Source organism: Sander vitreus, chromosome 20 (genome assembly GCF_031162955.1).
Source record: "Sander vitreus isolate 19-12246 chromosome 20, sanVit1, whole genome shotgun sequence".
Taxonomy (NCBI): Eukaryota; Metazoa; Chordata; class Actinopteri; order Perciformes; family Percidae; genus Sander; species Sander vitreus.
In genome coordinates, this window is record NC_135874.1 from 27,151,070 (window position 1) to 27,174,614 (window position 23,545).

A 23,545-nucleotide genomic window follows, 5' to 3' on the forward strand; every position below is an offset into this window, starting at 1 on the left:
ACATTTGCTGTGATGTGTTTATTATGACACTGAAGAGGGGAGGGTGTGTGTGTGTGTGTGTGTGTGTGTGTGTGTGTGTGTGTGGAGGTGCATAGATCTGATTTACAGGGCAACCATCCAAACAAATCACCCATCACCCCCTGCGCACGCTGGGTGGTGTTTTGTGGGAGGGTTAAAAATTGGATAATAACCCCGCGGTGCAACCTGTAATACAGGAAAAGAGAAGGGAGAATTAAATAAATAAAAAATAAACACACACACACACACACACACACACACACACACACACACACACACACACAGGCTGGCTCCAACTGCAACTGAGTGGCGTTGTTGCGCCGGGGCTGGAGAAAATACCGGAGATGTGTGGTGTCCTTTTTTTCCAGTCAGCAGCCAGAGGAGGGAAAAAATGCTCCGAAAAAGCACAGCCACTTTATCCGCCCAGCGACGCTCCGCCGCGGGGATGTTAACGCGGATATAGGCGCTGCAGCGGCGGCGAGAATGTAAAGATTTGAGTTTTTTATTTTTCTCCTCCGGAGCGCATGCAGGGAATTCTTCTGTAGTGCCAAAAAAAAACCGAAGCTGTGCGTGTGTGAAGAGAAATAAGAGACCGAGAGCGGGATCCGAAAGGCATCCAACCCCGGGTTCCCCCTCACTTCACTCGGCATGCCTCTGCTGCTGCAGCCCGGTCCTTGCCTTCGCCTCCGCCGCCCGTTGTTTCCACGCTGAGAGACAAGCACGAGACGCACGCACGCACCCAAACACACATTCTCACACACACACACACACACAGTCACACGTTCAGTTCACACACACGGACATGGCTTTGTCTTAACACACCGAGCATGACGCATTGCTGTCAGGGTGCAGCGCACCGCCGCGGCTCGGCGTCCACGTCAGTCTGACGAGAGAGAGAGAGAGGGAAAAAAAGAGACAACAACAGAAAGTAAGAAATCAAATAATTGTTGCAGGAAGATGGCGCCCACCAAGCCGAGCATCCAGCAGGACCCGACACGGAGAGAACGGTAACGGGGCTCGGGATTTTATTTTCTTCCTGCACACACACACACACACACACACACACACACACACACACACACACACACACACACACACACACACAGCATGTCATGTTTACAGCCGCACACAAGCGGGGCTGAACCGGCGGGTTACCGGCTGTTCCTCGTCGCTTTGCGTTTCATTCTGAGCCTGAAGGTGTCAGGAGGAACGCTGTTATACCCTTTCCAAAGGAGAGTCGAGGTGTGCGTGCCCCGCGTGCGCGCACGTGTGTGTGTGTGTGGCTGGGTAACAGGTCGGTTGGCTGACTGTTCGGGAAAACAGAGGACTGTCTTTGCTTTGCCTGGTGTGCTGTGTCGCCTTCCCTCACCCATGATGTGTGTTTAGCCTACCTTAGCGTGCGCGTGCACGTTAGGTTTGGGGAGCCATGCAATGTGTGTTGACGCTCCAAGCAGGAAAGCAAGCAAGCAAAAGAGGTGTGTGTGTGTGTGAGCGTCGAGGAAAACATGTGCATCCATCGATGACAAACGGGGGTGTGTATGAGTGTCTGTGGACAGCACTACTAGTGCCGTGGGTGTGTGTGTGTGTGTGTGTGTGTGCGCGCGCGTGTGTCAGAGGAATTAACAGGAAGTTTGAATGTGGATGGATGTGCACGTGTTTACTTGTGCAGGTCAAACTGAGCAGACATGACCTTAAAGCTGGTTCACTTGCTCTGATTATTAAGGTGGAATTAAGGTGGAAATGTGATTTTTTTTAAATTTTTTATATGTAAACATGTTTGTGATCTGCTAGTGGATTTGTATCGCTGAAATGTACTCATCACGGAGCTGATCTATTCAGTGTGGCCCATTTTGGACAGTGTTCTCTGGACAGGAATGTCTCTGTCTTTGTCCTCCTATTCTATGCAGTCAATGTGTGGCCTTTTACTGTCAGAAACACTTAAAATGCTAACTTTAGTTTTATACTTGTTTTGAAAATGGTTTATTCTACATATAGGACATATGTTGGACATATTGGACATCATTTCCTGTAGTAGTCCATTGTTTTCACCTGTTGATTGAGAGATGACAATCCCATAACATTTCTTTCTATTCTTTTCAATTCATTTTTATCTTTTATTTTATTCAACCCATGTTGCATATTGGACGTTGTTTTCCTGGAGGAATATACATTATTCTATTTTATTCTGTTCTTTTCTATGTGACATATGGCATTTAATTTTCTCTAGAGGAACTTGCATAATGTCACGGGCTGAGGTGTGAATAATGACAAGCAATGAGATGTAACTATGAGGCTATTTTTGAGTCTTAATCATTTAGTATCAGCTGTCTATGTGGTGATAATAATGTTCCATAATAATTGTGAAATTGCATTTTCTTTTTCATTGAGAAACATAACGTTTTCTTGAGGGAGGACCCCTAAACCCCCCGCCAAAATACCTGCACCTTAAGTCCAAAACATTTTTTTTAGAACGTCGCAGAGAAAAGTTTCAGCGGTCTGAAGCAGCTGGTGGTGTCGCTGCGACTCAGCTGGTCGAGTCTCCAGAGGCTGGTTTTAGAACGCAAGAGACGTCTCCTGTTTCAACAGCCAATGAGAAGTCAGCTGGTGGAGTCTCCAGAGGCTGGTTTTAGAACGTAAGAGACGTCTCCTGTTTCTACGGCCAATGAGAAGTCAGCTGGTGGAGTCTCCAGAGGCTGGTTTTAGAACGTGAGAGACGTCTCCTGTTTCAACAGCCAATGAGAAGTCAGCTGGTCGAGTCTCCAGAGGCTGGTTTTAGAACGTAAGAGACGTCTCCTGTTTCAACAGCCAATGAGAAGTCAGCTGGTGGAGTCTCCAGAGGCTGGTTTTAGAACGTAAGAGACGTCTCCTGTTTCAACAGCCAATAGAGAAGTCAGCTGGTGGAGTCTCCAGAGGCTGGTTTTAGAACGTAAGAGACGTCTCCTGTTTCAACAGCCAATGAGAAGTCAGGTGGTGGAGTCTCCAGAGGCTGGTTTTAGAACGTAAGAGACGTCTCCTGTTTCAACAGCCAATGAGAAGTCAGGTGGTGGAGTCTCCAGAGGCTGGTTTTAGAACGTAAGAGACGTCTCCTGTTTCAACAGCCAATAGAGAAGTCAGCTGGTGAAGTCAGCTATAAACTATAGAAATAAAAGGATCCATAATCCATTTTATTTCTACGTTACAAACAGCTGGTCGAAATGGCAGAGTTTTAGACGGAGCCTCAACGACCACCCGAAAGCACGGTAACTTTATACGGTCAAGCGAGATAGAGAGACTGAAGAGAGGGAGCTACCGGTGGCGTTAGAACAAAGCCGTGAATCGGAGAAATAAACCGTTGTTTTCGCCGTTTCATCACTAGAAATGCACCTGTAGCAAGCATCTCAATTTCACTAATGTTATCCACATTCATATTTAGTTGTGTGTTAATGTAAAAAATGATATATTTAGCTACAAAAAGCCTGGAAGTTAGAACGGAAGTACAAAGAGGCGTTGTTATGGCGAGATGATACACGGTCTCGTCGAGTTGGTGTGAACTGGCAGGTTTCAGAACCCTGCAGGTTTCAACTCGTCTCGTCGTGAATCTTTGGTCTGAACTGGGCTTAAGTCTTCGACAAACCGAGGGAAAACACTGCTGATGCAGTGCCGAAAAGTCAATCTATTTGGGAGGGGACAGCCACAGAGGGGCCACAAAACGACGGTCGGCAACTGTAGAGTCTTTTAAGCAGACCTAATCAGGCCAACGCGCTGCGTGAAAGGGTGAACTTGTTGGGACGCGTGTTCTGAGCTGCCAATAAACCAATAAATCAATGTCCCATACATTAGATGGCTTTGAGTCTTTTACAAACCTAGGGAAAACACTGGTGATGCAGTGGTGACATTCTGATTGCTATTGTTTTCTTCTGGACTCTGTGTGGTAACACGCAAGGGCATTACTTTGGGTTCAACATTTTGAGCAAAAATGTATTTTTGAGCATTTCAACCACTTCATTTCTTTTTTCCTCAACAATTTGTGCCTTTTCTGCATCAAGCTATGGAGCAAACGTCTTTATTTATGTAAAGGAAATTATAATATGTTTTTTTGGGGGGTTGAACTGGCCAGTTTACATTATTGGGGGGGGGGGGGTTGTAACCCCCATCCCCCCTTAACATTACGCCTATGGTAACGTGTAACACCATTCTGTCTTTGATTGTTGAGAGACACTGTCTGTCGGAAGCAGTTTGTTTTGAAGGGGTTTGACTTGTTCTTATGGATTTCGGGCGACGACATGAGTCTTTTCCCCTCTGTGTAACCTCTGCTCCAACATCTGTTGTTATGGAGAAAAAAGGTGCAGAGATAATTTAGTTCCAGCTCGCTGAGGTCGTCTCCCCGCTCGAGCGGCTCCTTGCTGGCTCACCGTTTGATTTCAGTCAGACATCGTCCTGTTTAACAACACGACACCTGCTCGGACGGAACCGCAGCCGACAGGAGTGTAAATGCCGTACAGACGGGAACATTTGGCGAATATTGTAGAAACTGTTGTACTTGAAGCTTGATTTTTGGTTTTTATGCTGCATCTTTGCCATAGTGTTTCTGCAGTCCTGTAATCATTTGAAAGGACTCAGGTATGTGTGTGTGTGTGTGTGTGTGTGTGTGTGTGTGTAAAAATAGTGAAACTAACCCATCAGACAGCAGCTGTGATGGTGTTTCAGTGACTTTCACACTGCAGCTGCAGAGATTTCTGACTGAAATCTGATTTATAAAGCTGCGCCGTTTCATTTCTAGGGCTGCCCCATCTTAGTCGATAAGTCGACTAATCGGTAGTTTTGGTCTTAGTCGACTAAGATTTCTTAAGTCGATGCTGAATGACTTATTCCCAAGAGACGTTTGAGCACATCTCTTGTAAACGCAAGACTTAAAGTGGTACTTTTGCATGATTCTTTGTGGAGAAACTCAGTTTTACAGATCTGTCGAATACATCGACATAATCGGTTAGTTGAGTGTGGGTCGACTAAGTATTTCTTTAACCGAGGACAGCCCTATTAATTTCCCATCTGCATCTCAACCACAACATACGGCTGAATCAGAAAGGAGTTTATTGCCACAGTACTTACTGGAATTTGCCCTGGTGAAGATGACATGTTAGTATCTGAACCCTCTGATTTGAGATTTTCGACTCGGCCTCGTCTCGGTCTCAGATAAATAGGACTGAGACCGGGACATTTTATTTTCAAGACGGGTCAAGACCACAACTGCCTTTGGATTATTTTATCAACGCATTTCTCACGATACACTTATGGCAATAAAGGAGGTGAATAAATAAGATTCTTAGTTTGTTTTCTGTGGATGTTTTTTTTTATGGGAATGTGGATCTTTCAGATCAGTTTGAGGGGTGACTATGGTTAGCTTTTTCCACATTTTATCGTGTCACGCAGCGTGGGACTCGCACTGGTCTCGGTCACTATACTCTCTGGTCTTGGTGACGTCTCGGTTTAGGTGGCCTTGACTACAACACTGGTAACAAGGCACCATCTGTGTGATTGGGATCAGGTTGAACGCCATGAGAATAATGAGTTTCTAACAGCGTTACACAGTTTGTTACATCATGCCAGTGACGGGGGACTCGAGGTTGAAACTCGGACTCGAGACACACACATTGACTTCAGACTTGTCCGCAAAAGACTTCAGACTCGACTCGAGACGCGGGACTCGCAAACACTCTTCATTTTTAGGAAATCGCTCATGAATGTTATTCCCCTCCCTGCGTAGCTTATAACCTACAACGAGACATTTTTATTTTTTTATTTCTTTATTTAAAAAGGACACCACACATTAATCAACATGAGTACAGAGTCCAACATGTAAATGTGCCAGTTTTAGCCATGCAGGCTAATTTTCATCTGCTGTCCCTAGCGGGTTGATGGCTTAAAAAAAGAAAACATCAGATAAGCTACAACACATAAACATGATGAAAAGTCAAATGACAAGTCAAATGACAGCTGACAGGTTGATGGCATGAGAAAAACAGAACACCAGTAGCATATAGACACAGGTAAAAGTGCATAGACACACATTTGCATTGAAGCACAGACAGAAGCACCAAGCACATACAGAGACAATACTATAGCGACAAAGACAAACACATTATTCTGGATTATGGCAGCATATTTGTGACTTGACTTGGATCAGGGTTTCCACCAGTGTTTTGCAAGCCTGGTGGCCCAACGGGCTTAAGGTGCCCCGCACCAGTCCTAAACCACTGGGAATTATTTTTAAAATGTATTTTAAGAGGTTTTTTTTAAAACTACAGTTACAGTGGGGCGGCTTGGTTTGATTTTTCAAATCTCCAGTTTGCTTTTAGCACTGACTTAATGTACGGCCCTATGGAGTCTATTTAAAATCTCAATTTTGCCATTCCGTCCATGATTCTGTTATCACAGATAACTATTGGGCTCTACGTTAATGCTGACATCAGTCTGACTGACCCCAACCGGACCCTCGTCGGAAAAAAGACACTTGCCACCGGGTGTAACAACTTTTCTGGTGGAAACCCTGTGGACTCTAGCCCAGAGACTTGTTGGCATCTCTGGCCTCACGCAGACGAGTGCGATACAGAGCCGAGTGTGACTGCAGTCAGAGGTATCAGGTCGGTGCTAAGCAGCAGATTAACAGCCGGCGTTTTGCATATATGTGCTGTAAGAGAGCAAAGAGCAGGCGGAGGGTCACGGGTCAAATGTATAGAGCTGGAATTACACTTCACTGCTGTCCAGCCTTCACTTTCACTGATTCTCCTACAAAGAGCTTTTATCCTTTTTTAATTTGTCCAGCGCTGAGGAGGCAGGAAGCTGCGACCTGACGGCAGGAAGTTGGATTCGTGAGCGTGAGACTTGTTATCTGATATTGCCTCGGCCTTTCTGCTCACCTGCTGAAGGCGAAAGTCTTTCACAGACAATCTGGGGATTATACAGCTCACACTAGGGCTGGGTCTCCTTCGAAAAATGTCAGTACCTATACCAATACAGTCCCTTTACCGAGTCTGATACCGGTTTCCTGAACATTACATTTCTCAATACCAATACCAATTTTATAAAATGCATTTTAACAAAAAGAAATAACTACATTACGGCACAAATCTTTTCATTTATGTTTCGGCTCCAACTACGTGAGCCGTCTCTGTGTAAAGTAGAGTTTTTCCTGCGTGTCTCTACGACGTGTAACGTTAGACAGCCAATCACAAACATTATTAGATCTTGGTAGAAGCGTGCTGCGTGCTTATTGGCTCACTGACGCTGATGAGATTTACTCCTTAGGCATTGAAATTTGGTATTGAATGTTGAGGCATTTTTGTATATTATGGCGGCAATTCGGTACCCAGCCCTAGCTCGCGCAGACGATGAAAGCCAGTTTCTGTCTCTCTGACTCTCTCTCCCAACTCGTAAAATACTGACGCTTGGTCAGAGTCTCTCAGCGTCGGATACCGACGCAAAAATCACCCTTCAGTGTCTGTATGGTACGCACCGGGCAGTGCAGCAGCTCAACCTCGGCGCTGTTAGAAGACGTTGTATTAAGAAAGACAACAGTAGAGAGTAGTATGTAGAGAGACAACGGTAGAGAGTAGTATGAAGAGAGACAACGGTAGAGAGTAGTATGTAGAGAGACAACGGTAGAGAGTAGTATGAAGAGAGACAACGGTAGAGAGTAGTATTAAGAGAGACGACGGTAGAGAGTAGTATGAAGAGAGACAATGGTAGAGAGTAGTACGTAGAGTGACGACGGTAGAGAGTATTACGAAGAGAGACGACGGTAGAGAGTAGTACGTAGAGGGACGACGGTAGAGAGTAGTACGTAGAGAGACGACGGTAGAGAGTATTACAAAGAGAGACGACGGTAGAGAGTAGTACGTAGAGGGACGACGGTAGAGAGTAGTACGTAGAGAGACGACGGTAGAGAGTAGTATTACGAAGAGAGACGACGGTAGAGAGTAGTACGTAGAGAGACGACGGTAGAGAGTAGTATGTAGAGAGACGACGGTAGAGAGTAGTACGTAGAGAGACAACGGTAGAGAGTAGTATTAAGAGAGACGACGGTAGAGAGTAGTATTAGAGAGACGACGGTAGAGAGTAGTATTAAGAGAGACGACGGTAGAGAGTAGTATTAAGAGAGACGACGGTAGAGAGTAGTACGCAGAGAGACGACGGTAGAGAGTAGTACGAAGAGAGACGACGGTAGAGAGTATTACGAAGAGAGACGACGGTAGAGAGTAGTACGCAGAGAGACGACGGTAGAGAGTAGTACGCAGAGAGACGACGGTAGAGAGTAGTACGTAGAGGGACGACGGTAGAGAGTAGTATTAAACACCGAAAATTCTCGTAAAGAGGTTGTTTGGGGTTGTGGATGGGTCAAACAACACAGGACTTTCACCCAGGAGACCGGGGGTTCATGTCCCGTTCTTGTCCCGCGTGTCACTGAAACGTACATTTTATAACCCCACCCACCATTTTTCCCTAAACCTAACCGTCCCATTCTTGTGCCGAATGTCAGTTAAACGTACGTCCCGACCCAGAGCGTCAAAAAGTGACGCCAAGAGGCCCAACGAAGAGCGTCTAAATATGCTAAAGGAGACTTTTTGCGTCGATAACAAACGGCACAAACTAATCTAAGTGACTGACTCTGATGTTTTTGCTCCACAGTTTCTCCGGAGGAATTTAGACTGTAATGAAGGAGACAAAAACTATGTCCTGGCTTTGTAACATCAAATTTTCTAGATTCCATGGATGATTGATTGTAAAATCTTGTGCTGTTGCTCAAAACACCAAACCAGCGCAGTCTGTTTGGCACAAAAGTTCAGCCAGTTGTTTTCTGGCGCAAATAGCAATTCCCATCCTGACTGATGCATGTAATCAGCTTATCATCAAAACGCATTCTTGTGTCTGTTTCTGGGCAGATTATCTGAGCTGTACATCAGGCAACACATTAAATAACCACACTGGTTGTTCTTAAATGTTTTATTCTGTATAGTTACAAATCATCAACGGAGTTTATTATAAAATAGTGAAAAATGTCCAATCACAAGAGTCTTCAAATAAGTTTTATTTTGTTAAACCAACAGACCAAAACCCAAAGATATTCTATTTCTAATCAAATAAAATCTGTAAATCCTCACATTGGAGAAGCTGGAACCAGTCAATATTTCAAAGTAAATCCATACTGCAGTACCTTGAAGGCAACCTTTGGTTTTAACTACATTTCAGACAGAAATGGAGCTTGAAAGGTAATCCATTTGCATGAATGTTTAACCTTTTTCTTGTGTCAAAGTTCCACGGTCGAGAGCAGGAACAGTTTGGAAATGTCTCCTCGTTTGTGCATCCAAAACATGACTAGTCATCTGCTTAGAAGTGAGCAGTCATGTTCTGCTGCTTCTTTATTTAGACCGATCTGAAGCGACCCACGTCAGCACTTTCTGCTGCCTCTACGCTTCTTTAAGGTCTCTTTTTTAAAAGTTTAAGTCAACAAACTGCATGATTAAAGCAAGACTATGTAGATGTAATGCATTTATTCTCTTCCAAATTAAAGCAATAAAATGTACCCTGTTGCAGCTTTACTTGCACTGGTGCGACCAGTGGAGACTAATGCTAACTGTAGATAACTTAGTGCTACTGTTAGTCTCACATTACCAGACCTATCTCCACAGCGCTGCGGAGAAAGCATACATACATTGCAGGATAGGAGGAAAAAAACGCTCTGGGTTGTTTGCATTTCTTTAAACCAGTCACTGTCGACGGTGGCTTTGCAAAATAGTCTTGGAAGGGGGAGTGTGCCTATGGTCCCACAGCCCTATGTTCTCACAGCCCTATGTTCCCACAGCCCTATGTTCCCACAGCCCTATGTTCCCACAGCCCTATGTTCTCACAGCCCTATGTTCCCACAGCCCTATGTTCCCACAGCCCTATGTTCCCACAGCCCTATGTTCCCACAGCCCTATGTTCCTACAGCCCTATGTTCCTACAGCCCTATGTTCTCACAGCCCTATGTTCCCACAGCCCTATGTTCCTACAGCCCTATGTTCCCACAGATTTATGTTCTCACAGCCCTATGTTCCCACAGCCCTATGTTCCCACAGATTTATGTTCCCACAGCCCTATGTTCCCACAGCCCTATGTTCTCACAGCCCTATGTTCCCACAGCCATATGTTCCCACAGATTTATGTTCCCACAGCCCTATGTTCCCACATTTCTGAGATTTTTTCCAAAATTAGGCCCTATGTTCCCACATTTCCTTTTTCATAAATTTGTATCAGATTATATCCCCCTAACCCTAACCCTAAACATTTTTTGTGGGAGGATAGAAATTGAAATTGAAGGGAAATGTAGGAACACAAGACCTATTTTTAAAAATTTCCTAGAAATGTGGGAACATAGGGCTGACCCCTCGGAGGGAACTTGTTTTGGTGGAACATTTGCACCCCGCAAAAGAAAAAGCCTCATACAATATTAAATGAAGTGAACTGTTGACACAATACAGTAACGTGAGCTATTTCAATTAGCTGATACATGGTTACACCTCATTAGCTCTTACCAGTGTGTCTCCGTGTGTACTTTGTCCACAGCAATCCCACCAATCAGTCCCAAAACATCCCAGTTAGAGAGGAAACGCCGTAAACATATTCTTTTAGTTTTTTATTATTATACATTTTAGGGGTGCTGAGATGAAATTTAGGGGGGCTTGAGCCCCCTAAAAAGGGTGTAAAATCAGCAATGGCTGTTGTGTTTCTGCAGCAGCCTCTCAAATCTCAGGTGTGTCCTTGAATGGACCATCAATAAGAGTCTTCCGCTTGTAACTGCACCACGTGAGAGAGAGGAAAAAAAGGTGATTAAATCTTTTATTGTGATGAATTCTCTTTCTGCAGCACGTTTTCTTACCTTTTCTCTGCGAGCTGCTTTTCGTAGAAAAAGAACACGAAAGCAACGGCCGCCCGGAAAGGAAGGAAATCAATCTGAAAACGTGACGGTTTGTTTAGGCAGTAAAGTGTACAAATTTCTAGGCAATCCATCTATTAATTTCTCCCCTCGGCCATTCATCGTCTCCTCCCCTCCAACGCTCCATTCTCCCTCCAGTTACCTCCTGCCTCCATCCCTCCATCCATCCATCTCTCCATCCATCTGCTCCCCTCCCCCCTCCCTCCAGCAGTGTGTATTTCTGCTAACGGCTGTCAGGCGGCGACTGCGTTTTGGCTGAGCTGCTGTTTGTGGATCTATTTCTGGGGGCATTTCGGCGGCGATAGGCATCTGGAGGAGACCAAATTAATTTTCCAGGTAGAGAGCGAGAGAGAGAGAGAGAGAGAGAGAGAGGGGAATGGGGTAAAAGGAAGAGGATGAGGGGGACAGACTTCATAGCTGACTGCACAAGTGCTCCCACTATCAGTACACTACAGCGGCTCTGGAGACGGAGATGATGGAGAGATGATGGAGAGGAGGAGGACGGGACGAGAGAGCCAGCCTGAGACTGGGGGAAAGAAAATCAGGGGGTGGGGGAGAAAAGGAGGAGAAAAACAGGGTGGACATTAAAAACAGAAAGGAAGAGAAATGACATGGTAGGCATTAGGGCTGCACGATATGAGGAAAATATGTGATAACGTTGTTAAATATCGCAAGAACGATAGTACTCACAATAAATACATTTCTGCATTTCTGCTGCATTCAGTATTCCGCTAAAATACAACAAACTGATACTTTCCAACATTGTTTTATTGAACAAAGTGGACATTGATTAGAATATATATATATATAGTCTATATCCACGACGTTCCACTTCTGGGATTGCTCCGTTGCCGACGAAAATTCAGCCGGATGTCCGTCCCCTTCCTCTTCCTTTGTGTTGGCGTTCTAACCTCTGGTGGATTTGTGAGGACTATGGTTAACTGCTCCTCAGATCTCTGCAGGGTAAATCCAGACAGCTAGCTAGACTATCTGTCCAATCGGAGTTTTCTGTCGCACGACTAAAACTACTTTTGAACGTCCACGTTCCACCAAAACAAACAATCCCGAGGCTATTTTGCAGAGGCGCTGTTGCTCCGTCCGGCGCTTAACACCGCCCAAGATGATTGTGATTGGTTTAAAGAAATGCCAATCAACCAGAGCATGTTTTGTCACATACAGCAAACATCTCCTCACTATCTGCTAGCTGCCTGTACCCTGAACACACTGTAAAAAACATCTCCTCACTATCTGCTAGCTGCCTGTCCCCTGAACACACTGTAAAAAACATCTCCTCACTATCTGCTAGCTGCCTGTCCCCTGAACACACTGTAAAAAACATCTCCTCACTATCTGCTAGCTGCCTGTCCCCTGAACACACTGTAAAAAAACATCTCCTCACTATCTGCTAGCTGCCTGTCCCCTGAACACACTGTAAAAAAACCCCGCAGTCTCTGTAGACAGCCCAGGCTCCACAAACAGCAACAAAAACAAATAAAACTGGCCAACCTGCACCACCAAACATAACTAACAGTCTTCCAGCGTTCCAGCCAATAACCGACAAGAAGGATTTGGGATGTTGGGGGGTTAGGGTGCGTGCACATGAAGGGGGGTGTGGGGAGTGGAGGAGAGAGAAGCGTGAAGAGGGAAGTTAGCTAGAGGAGAGCTGTCCTAGACAGCGACAATGACTAACGTTGGAATTATATGCTCTTGAAGTTTGACATGGCCGACACACGACCAAAGAAATAAAGATCAAATAGCAAAGAAGAGGGAAAAGGAGAAGGAACGCGCAAAGTCCCGAATTTACATCGGAAAAGCCTTCGAAAGGTGGCGACAGAAGGGAGGGGGAGGGGACGGGATGAGAAGTAGGGAGGGGCGAGCTAGCCTCCGTTTTGTTTGACAATACTTTGAACGGCAACAAGAAGTGACGTCACCCAACATCGCTTAGAGCACCTTTAACACACACTCCCAAGAAAGTGAATGCGGGAGACATGAGAAGAAGCTCTGGCTGTCTGGCACTGGTCTTGGTCTTGGTCTTGGTCTTGACTCGGTCTCGCCCTGCCTCGGTCTCAACCCCTCAAAGTCTTGGTGTCGATAGACTCTGGTCTTGGTGATGACTTGGTCTCGGTTTAGGTGGTCTTGACTACAACACTGGTTACCACTAAAAAAGTGTAGTTTTCCCACTGGTATTTTCCTTCAACTGACACAAACATCTCGGAGTGTCTTTCGCGATACGTCGCAGCTTTTTGCGATGTTGATATCGTGATAACGATAAGATATGTTGCGCAGCCCTAGTAGGCATTCATAATGATTATTATCCAGTATAATAGTAAAAAAAAGGGGTAGGATTAAATAGATACAACTTGGGATTACATGAAATGTCACACAGAAATCATTGAGATTTTCCCAGAGATCAGGCTAAGGAAGGTGAACAGTTTGGACGGATGGGGAATAAATGTCGAACATAGAACATGACTGAGCTGAAGGGGATGGAAAGCGATCCGTGAAAAGGAGAGATGGTGTAGAGACAGCGAGCGACGGGATGGGATGGAGGAATCACTCCTCGACCTGATTGGCTCTCGCCAGGGGACGACTGTTGAATCAAACCCCCCCGCAGGCGGCATAAGAGCCTCTTAAAGCCTGCAGGAGGGCTTGGTTTGCTGTCCCAGAGGAGGCAGGCGGGTGGGAACACCTGTGTGTGTGTGTGTGTGTGTGTGTGTGTGTGTGTGTGTGTGTCTGCGTGTGTGAGTTATATCAAAGCGAATAATAACCCATCCAAACTAGACATAATATACAACCCCAAGAACAATACAGTTGGTACACAATACAATCACCTCGGTACACAATACAACACTCTCAAAATACCACAACCAAAAAGTACAAATGTGTACACATTCCTTGTACTACAACAAATTCAGACCTTGAATTATTTGTACATAAAGCACACATTTCCAAGCGAATGTATTACAGATTTTATATATATATATATATATACATATATATATATATATATATATATATATATATATATATATATCAGGATTATCTGACATTCATGTGTTTTGTCGGTCGAATGCACCTGACTTTGTCTCATGTTGGAATCTGTCCTCTGCTGAATAAAGTAGGAAACGGAGGCCGAGAGAAAGAGGCGGACAGATTAAGAGGAGAAAGAAAAAGTGTGAGAGAGAGGCTGGCCTGTGGTGGTGGTTGTGCTGGTAGTGTTGGCGAACTTTCAGAAACAACAGAAGAACCACAAAGCACAAAGTTGGCTTTGTCTCCAAAACACCTCCCTCCCTCCTTTCCTTTCCTCCCCTCCTTTCCTCCCTCCCCAGAGGCACAATAACACAATAAAATGTCCCATTAGCCTGTTCCGATGAGTGAGAGGCACAGAAACAGAGAGAGAGAGAGAGAGAGGCTGCTCTGAGGTTTTGGCAGCCGCTCTGCGGTTTTGGTGTTTTTTTTTTGTGGAGCAGAGAGTGTTTGAGCTCGGCCAGATCCTGACGTGTTGTTAGGAAACGGCTCGAGACGCTTAAACAGCCAGAGAGAGAGAGAGAGAGAGGAAAAAAAAGGAGAAAAGTTTTGAGTTTTGTTTTAAATGTGGAGTTTTGGTCCCCCTTCCCTCTGTGATTTCACCAGATTGGTTTTGTCCAGACATGCATGTAAACACGGTAATCAGAGGCAGAAGGAGAAACATTTCGGCTGAAGTGTCTGAGTGAAAATTGCTTTTCCTTTAAAACTGAATTTACATTTGTCTTTGGGAAGAAAATGCATAGAAAATGTCTCCGGCCAGCAATTGAGCAGTGGCAGTTTGTACGTTGTTACCAAATAACAATGTGTAAATTTGCTGCACGCAGCTCAGACACAGACTCTGGTTTTGTCCTAGACGGAGGAAATGTATGAAAATGTAAATGATGCTGCACACGGCTGAGGCATTTTTATTTTTTTCAGGAGCCCGTGAAAGTGACATGTTGTTAGTAACGATTTCTTCATTTTACATAAACAAATGCTGGTTTGTGCCTGTTATACACCGGCAGGGTTCCAACCTATGTGTGATTTCTGTTTTGGTCCAAACACTCTTTTTCTCATTGTAGTATGGGACGTACATTTCCTGGTACAAATATCTGTGTCTTAACAGTTGCAGTGTTTTTAGCAGTGGGGGCAGGTCTGTCTGAACAACAACCGTGGTGGCAGAAATTTTGCCATGGCGGGCCGCCACTACAAAATCAACATAGAGGAAACGCTGGCCCTAGTCCAAAAGTCCAGACTCACGGACTTTGGTGCACGTTCTCTCGCGAAATTCGTAAGGGCTTAGGGTTGTCCCAATGTCGAATTTCAAAGGGCGTGAGGGTTTGAGTACACGCTTACCGAGCCCTTTCCGTGAGTCTGCATCGATGCAGATTACCTACAGTTCAGAAGTGCTGTCCCAATCCCATTTATACTAGAGATGTTCCGATACCGATACCAGTATCGGTATCGGCTCCGATACTGCCTAAAACGCTGGTATCTGTATCGGGAAGTACTGGAGTTAATGCACCGATCCGATACCACGTAATAAAGCCCTAAAGAAAAAAATACGTTAAAGTACTTTATTTACGTTCTTTTTCCGTTATAACTGACTGTCAAACTGGAGAATAACAGAAAGTTCTGTGGCGTTCATGTTTCACAAAGAGTTTAACCTGAGCCAGACTGACAACAAAGATAGAAATAATATCACATCCATACAGGGATAGTAGTACATAGTTCTTAAAACATAATAAAATATATGACACACTGGTATCGGATCAGTACTCGGTATCGGCCGATACGCAAGTTCAGGTATCGGTATCGGGAAGCAAAAAATGGTATCGGACCATCTCTAATTTCTACCTATCTGAGCCCATGTGGCCTCACACACTCACTCACTTAGCACCTGAGATCAATTAAGTCTGAGTCTTTAGTCCTTAGTCCTCAGGGCTCACTTTGGGATTGGGCCACTGAGTTGTATAGTCTACTGTATGGAGAGGAGGCTCCGCCGGATGTCCGTCATTTACTGTAGTCCGGATCTCCATTACGTTGGGCTTCCTTTGTGTTGCCGTTCTAAACTCCAGTGGATTTACGAGGACTATGGTTAACTTCTCAGATCTCTGCAGGAGCCAGTGTTGTTTACGGTTGCTATGGCGCAGCGCTAAGCTAAACGCTAAAGAGGGAAAGTTGCAAATGAATAACCCTTCTGAAGAGAGTCATCCAACGGGGGTTTTACCGGCAGATAAACGCAAAGCTCCGGTTACCGCGCCCATAGGTGTAATTTACCCCAATAATCAAAACTGTCCAGTGCTATATCTAATAATAATTGTCTTTACATAACGAAAGACATTTGCACCATAAGTTGATAAAGAAAAGTTTTAAGAAATTGTTCACCACAATGCAAGAAATTAAATGTTTGACGTTCAAACTTTTCATCTCAACCCCCCCAATGTTGAAACCAAAGTTACGCCCTTGCTGCCGCCATTCATCTGCATGTACGGCTGCACAGTAAATCGGCAGACTTTCCCTTAAGTTACCAGCTAACGCTAGCTGTAACTAGCTAGCTAGCTTGGTACATTCTTTAAAACGAATCTAGTTGTATGTAGTCTTGCAAATTGTGGCCCTGAAAGATCCCCAGTTTTTGCAAAATCTTCTAGTCTGTGACTGAAAACTTGGTAACATTAAGACGGTCTTTAGATGTGAGACAGTCTCAGGCCTCCTGCACACTGGCTGCGTGGCGTGAGCGTGGCGTTTCTGTTGCGTGGCGGCTGCGTGGCGTTTTCTATGTCTTTGCACACCAGAAACGTGTCTGACGCGGAGCTGCTGCTGCTAGTCTTGTCTGTACACATGTATGTTTCCCATAAACATAAATACATACTGATCTGATTACAGCAAAGACAACGTCGGCAGTATTGACGGCATAATAGGCTCCAGAATATTTTATTCTGTATTGACATGTGCAATAATTGAGAATTGATAATTAGGGCCCGAGTGCTGACAGCGGCGAAGGCCCTATTGGAACTGAAGGAATTATTGTTATTATTATTATTATTATTATTATTATTATTATTTCCCGGCAAATGAATTGCCTTTTTGAGGGGCTTAACATATCCAAAAACTCACCAAATTTGGCGGTCGCGTCAAGTCTGGTCCTACCAGACTCTAGTACATTGGCCTGGTCCTACCAGACTCTGGTCCACTAGCCTGGTCCTACCAGACTCTGGTCCATTAGCCTGGTCCTACCAGACTCTGGTACACTAGCCTGGTCCTACCAGACTCTGGTACACTAGCCTGTCCTACCAGACTCTGGTACACTAGCCTTGTCCTACCAGACTCTGGTCCATTAGCCTGGTCCTACCAGACTCTGGTACACTAGCCTGGTCCTACCAGACTCTGGTCCATTAGCCTGGTCCTACCAGACTCTGGTACACTAGCCTTGTCCTACTAGACTCTGGTACACTAGCCTGGTCCTACCAGACTCTGGTACACTAGCCTTGTCCTACTAGACTCTGGTACACTAGCCTGGTCCTACCAGACTCTGGTACACTAGCCTGTCCTACTAGACTCTGGTACACTAGCCTGTCCTACCAGACTCTGGTCCACTAGCCTGGTCCTACCAGACTCTGGTCCACTAGCCTGGTCCTACCAGACTCTGGTCCATTTCATTTGTACAGAGAGTCTGGTCACTCTCCATTGACAAGTGTTAACTTCCAAACTGTTCCCGAACCCCGTGGGGAGGAGGGCCACAACATCACGGCCACCAACACAACTCAGCAAAGACTGGCTCGGGCTTTAACTTCTGGATATTCAGCAGCGTTGCCACGACGGACCGAATGGCTTCGCTCGCATCTTCTCCGCCGCCATTACGGAACTACAACTCAAACTAGCACACGACCTCAACGTCATCGTTCTCAGCCCCTCCCTCTGTTCGCTGATTGGACCGCCAAATATTTGACCGGAGAAAACCCAAGAACATACCGCAAACCCAGACGTAGTACTGAAGGGAAATGAAAATTGAGCGGAGGTACGTAGGAGGGCGGAGCCAGGCTAAATTCAAACGGGATCAAAAAATAATTAGCCTCTCCCCGTTCAATACCGTTCATATTTTTTCCCCATGTCCCATGAGGTCCACCGGAAGGGGAGGGACTTCGCCTCTCTGTAGTGCTGTTATATTATTTTCTCCCAGAATGCATTGCCATTTACAGTATGATCCTGTATGACATTAAAACAGTAAGATACTGTGAGATTTTAGCTGTACATTTACATCAAAGGTATACAGTTGGAACATTGGTATAAATTTGAATAAACTGAATCTTTTTATGTTTTAACAAATGTCAACATGACTTTTAATTAAGTTTCCTCACTTCTGGAACAGAAACCTGAACGCTGCAGTTGGTAAATGAGATGTTATGTAATTCTGTCCCCTTGAATAGATTAGCATGAATTTGCTGAAAGCTTTCCGTTTTACGATCAGACGACCACCAGAGATTTGCTTCTGAAACATAAAAACCAACAGCCACTTCTCTCCTCTCCTCTCCTCCTCTTCTTACAGCTCCTTTCCTTTCCTGTATCCTCTCCTCTCTAGCTCTCACATCTCCTCCCTTGTCCCCATGTCTCCACTTGTCTCTCCTCCCTCTCCTCTTCAATTATTCTCATCTCCATTCCTCATATCCTCTGCTCTCTTGTTCTCTCCTCCCTTGTCTCCTTCTCTCCTCTCGCTGTCTTCTCTTGTCACCTCTTCTCACCTTTCCTCTCCTCTCCCTTTTCTTGTTTCCTCTTCTCCTTCCTCTCCTCTTTTAACTTATTTTCATCTCTCCTTTCCATTCATGTATCCTTTCCTCGCTAGCTCTCACATCTCCTCCCTGGTCCCCTTGTCTCCACTTGTCTCTCCTCTCCTCCTTACCTTTCCTCTCCTCTTTTGCTCTTCTCTTCCTCTTCCTCTCCTCCTCCTCCTCTTCTCTCCCTCTCTCTTGTCTCTCCTCTCTTTTCTCTCTCTCCTCCTCCTCCTCTCGTAGACAGCTCGGATGTAATCAGCTCAGACCCGCTGACTCGGCAGCTTCCCACCTCAGGACCAATATCTACCTGTCCTTGAGAACACACACTTCAATTATACTACACCTTAGATTGGTTAAACACACACACACACACACACACACACACACACACACACACACACACACACACACACACACTGTCCCTCTCTATATTACTTCCCACTCTTGTATTATTTCTTTCTTCTCTTTCTCTTTTTTCCTCATTCTCATTCTTTTGTTGTCGTCTCTCTCCCAGTTTCTTTTACTTCATTACATTCCCTTTTTCTTTCCGCCTCTCTCTCTCTCTCTCTCTCTCTGTTTCTCCATTCCTCCCTTCTCTCCTGTCCCTCTCTCTTCTCTCTCCCTCCCGTAAATCCTTCCCTTCTTTCTCTCTCGCTGTGACTCCTCCGTCGTCTCTCTCCCTCTCGCCGCTGATGTTAAGCCCTGGGAGCGATGGAGGAGGGAGGGAGGGAGGGAGGGAGGGAGGGAGGAGAGGACGAGTGGACAAGTGGAGAGGTTGTATTGCGGGTGTTTCAAACTCAGGGGTTTGTAAAAAAAGATGACTTCCATTGTTCAGAATGTGGCTTGTTGATCGCTGTCTATAAGATCTAATATAATAGATAATATAATAGATGAACTCATCATCAGCAGAGCATGCTGAATATTCTTCTGTAGAGTTTATACCTTGCATGTGCAGCATTTTGGCTTTTGATTTTTTCTTTTAATAAAGCCAAACCATAATGAGTTTATGATGACAATATATAGTTTTTCCAGCACATTGGTTCCTATATTGTACGAAACTGAATGCACAACGATTGGTACATATATCCTTTGTTTGTAAATGGGTATTTACAGTCATAGTTTTTGTGGACGACATACCAGATCAGAGTTATGTCAAACTGGATGGTGCGACAGTTTAATATCTCCCCCCCCTTCCCCCATTTTGGACTCTCGGTCCCTCTCCCTTTACATTACATTACGTTATCTGAAAAAAAGGGCCAAAAACATTAAAAAGTGACAAAAACCCACAAAAACGTTGATAAAGCAGCAAAAAAACATATCTGCCAAAATGTATTGTGAACTGAAATTGTTATGAGGGCCGGATCACAATCTGTGAGTGGCCGTGGGCCTCGAGTTTGTCACGTGTGAGAGGGTAGGAACAAACGACCCATAACGTCGTACGGTTTGGAGAACTAGGTCGTTCCTTAATTTATTTTTTAAAATTTTTTCCATCAGGAAACAGCCAGCCTCCTGCTCCTCCGTCTCATCTCGTGTCATCTCCTCTCCTCTGCTCTCATTACCTCCTCTCGTCTCCTCTTTGCCCCGGCGCGGTCACCTGTTCTGCCCCCGTAGGCAGGAAGCAGACCGGAGGGTGAAATGACTATCGATTATTCTCTCTCAGACAGAGGGGAGGGGGGGGGGGGGAATGGGGTGGGCACCTCACATCACCTCAGTCAGAGGGATACGTGATGCATTTGAGAAAACACTGAAAACAAACAATCCTGCTGCCCCCAAATACTCAAAAATGTGGATTAATCCGCCGCTGAAAATAGTCCCTAAACAAAAGCTCCATTTCCGCATGCTTGTTTGATTAAAAACTACAATAAGTTTTAGGAAATGACTTGCAAGCTCTCTCTTTATCATCAGCCTTTCTCTGTGTGTGTGTGTCTGTGTGTGTGTGTGTGTGTGTGTGTGTGTGTGTGTGTGTGCGCGCCATTTATTGTCAAATAAAATAAACATTTCCTATAGAAGATGATGTTAATGTTATTGACGTTTAATGCCCCTCTGCTCAGCGGCTGTGGGCCTGTGTTGGGATTTGAACCGGCAACCTTATTGACACACAAGTGTCTCTGTCACCTTCAGGCCCGGTCGGCTCTGCCGCCCGCCTCATCCCCACCCACCCCCCCACCTCGCCTCGTCCTCGTTGTTGTTGCTGTTGCTCCTGTGTGATGGATCTGCTGCGTGTAATTTCATGCACGTGTCCTCCGGTTATTGATGTCTGTACTTATTCACCCACTTGACTCCTGCCCTCCACACACACACACACACACACACACACACACACACACACACACACACACACACACACACACACACACACACACACACACACACACACACTGCCCTTGTCATTAAATAATTTCAGCCATTATGTCCTGCACACATGTACACAGGTATTCCCATGCATATGGAAGCACACACATACACCTATTGATGCACACACACACACACACACACACGCACACACACACACACACACACACACACACACACACACACGCGCCACAAGCAGCGCTGTGAATCCTTATTGTGTCTCTGTGACCTTATTTGAGACACCCGGTTGCCTCCTCCATTGTCGCATTGTGAATTCCAATAAAGTTTGAATTTATTCAAACTCTGCAGCGTTTGTTTGTCCTGCAGCGGTGATATTTGAACTCCGGTGGCTTCGAATAACAACAGTAAAAGTCCGTCTCAGACCTCTAACACTTGCGAACGGTCTGTCACGTGATCAATGTAGCCAACGCGTTACGCTGCCTTTGTCCGTGAACGATGAATGTTTACTCCATGTCAGATGTACGGTGGCCATAGCAGGCTAGACACCAGTGTCTTTTTTCCTGTTTTTTCTTGGTAGCGTCAGATGTAAACCTGCTAATCAAAGTGACTTATGGACATCTTGAAGCAGGGTGTTGCCAGGTCATCATAAGACAATCCTACACTCTAAGAATATCTGTGTATTGTTGTAACAGTTGTATGACTCTATATTTTAAAGGTCCCATGGCATGAAAATGTCACTTTATGAGGTTTTTTAACATCAATATGAGTTCCCCCAGCCTGCCTATGGTCCCCCAGTGGCTAGAAATGGTGATAGGTGTAAACCGAGCCCTGGGTATCCTGCTCTGCCTTTGAGAAAATGAAAGCTCAGATGGGCCGATCTGGAATCTTCCCTTTATGACGTCATAAGGGGAAAGGTTACCTCCCCTTTCTCTGCTTTGCCCACCCAGAGAATTTGGCCCCCCCCATGAGAGAGAGAGAGAGACATCATGGCTTGAAAACAAGCGAAGCATGGCAGTTGGTCAAGGCCACACCCCCACCCTCCACCTTGCCCCCCCCTCTCTCCTCCTCAATAGCATTTAAAGCTACAGACACAGAAATGGCACATCCTAAGGAAAGCACATTGTAGGACTGGCTCTATAAAAGAGACTTCAGATACAGTATTAGGGGACCACTAAGGTCTATATAAAAGAGACTTCAGATACAGTATTAGGGGACCACTAAGGTCTATATAAAAGAGACTTCAGATACAGTATTAGGGGACCACTAAGGCCTATATAAAAGACTTCAGATACAGTATTAGGGGACCACTAAGGTCTATATAAAAGAGACTTCAGATACAGTATTAGGGGACCACTAAGGTCTATATAAAAGAGACTTCAGATACAGTATTAGGGGACCACTAAGGTCTATATAAAAGAGACTTCAGATACAGTATTAGGGGACCACTAAGGTCTATATAAAAGAGACTTCAGATACAGTATTAGGGGGACCACTAAGGTCTATATAAAAGAGACTTCAGATACAGTATTAGGGGGACCACTAAGGTCTATATAAAAGAGACTTCAGATACAGTATTAGGGGACCACTAAGGTCTATATAAAAGAGACTTCAGATACAGTATTAGGGGACCACTAAGGTCTATATAAAAGAGACTTCAGATACAGTATTAGGGGACCACTAAGGTCTATATAAAAGAGACCTGTCATAGGACCTTAAACGGAAAGTGTTTCATTGAACGTGATTCACAGTCATATTTTTGTTTTTCTCCTTTCATAATTGCATAGTGTTTTGCTCCGACAACAAAGAACAAAGAAGAAGTGTGTTTGTCACTTTTTTCGATGTGTGGCATTTTTTTTCCACCCACATTTTGGGCTTTTTTTTGTTGCTTTTTACTTACTGAGAAGCTTTTTATGAGAGAATTCCATATAGGCCTAACGAAAATGTTCTGTATTTTAACTGTAGCTACACACAAAATGGCCGTTTTGTAATCATGGGGCAGTGTCCTGGGAATGAGCTGCCGTTACTTTTGCTGTTATTTTACGGATTTATTTCTTAGGTCAGTGTTTCTCAAATGGGGGTACGTGTCCCCCTAGGGGTACTTTGGAGGACTGCAGGGGGTACGTGTCCCCCTAGTGGTACTTTTGGAGGACTGCAGGGGGTATGTGTCCCCCTAGGGGTACTCTGGAGGACTGCAGGGGTCCGTGTCCCCCTAGGGGTATTCTGGAGGAGTGCAGGGGTACGTGTCCCCCTAGGGGTACTCTGGAGGACTGCAGGGGTCCGTGTCCCCCTAGGGGTATTCTGGAGGACTGCAGGGGTACGTGTCCCCCTAGGGGTACTCTGGAGGACTGCAGGGGGTACGTGTCCCCCTAGGGGTACTTTGGAGGACTGCAGGGGGTACGTGTCCCCCTAGGGGTACTTTGGAGGACTGCAGGGGGTACGTGTCCCCCTAGGGGTATTCTGGAGGACTGCAGGGGGTACGTGACATTTT

General features: G+C 45.2%; 1 protein-coding gene across 1 annotated transcript in view; it reads left to right on the forward strand.

The window, feature by feature from the left end:
* The first annotated feature begins 799 nt into the window (after nt 1–799).
* Nucleotides 800–23,545, forward strand: part of LOC144535635 (neuronal PAS domain-containing protein 3-like) — a 259,068-nt gene continuing 236,322 nt past the window's right edge. Inside the window, exon 1 of the mRNA XM_078278173.1 lies at nt 800–1,025. Coding sequence (XP_078134299.1) covers nt 976–1,025 — 50 coding nt within the window. The 5' untranslated portion in view covers nt 800–975. The remainder of the gene's footprint in view (nt 1,026–23,545) is intronic.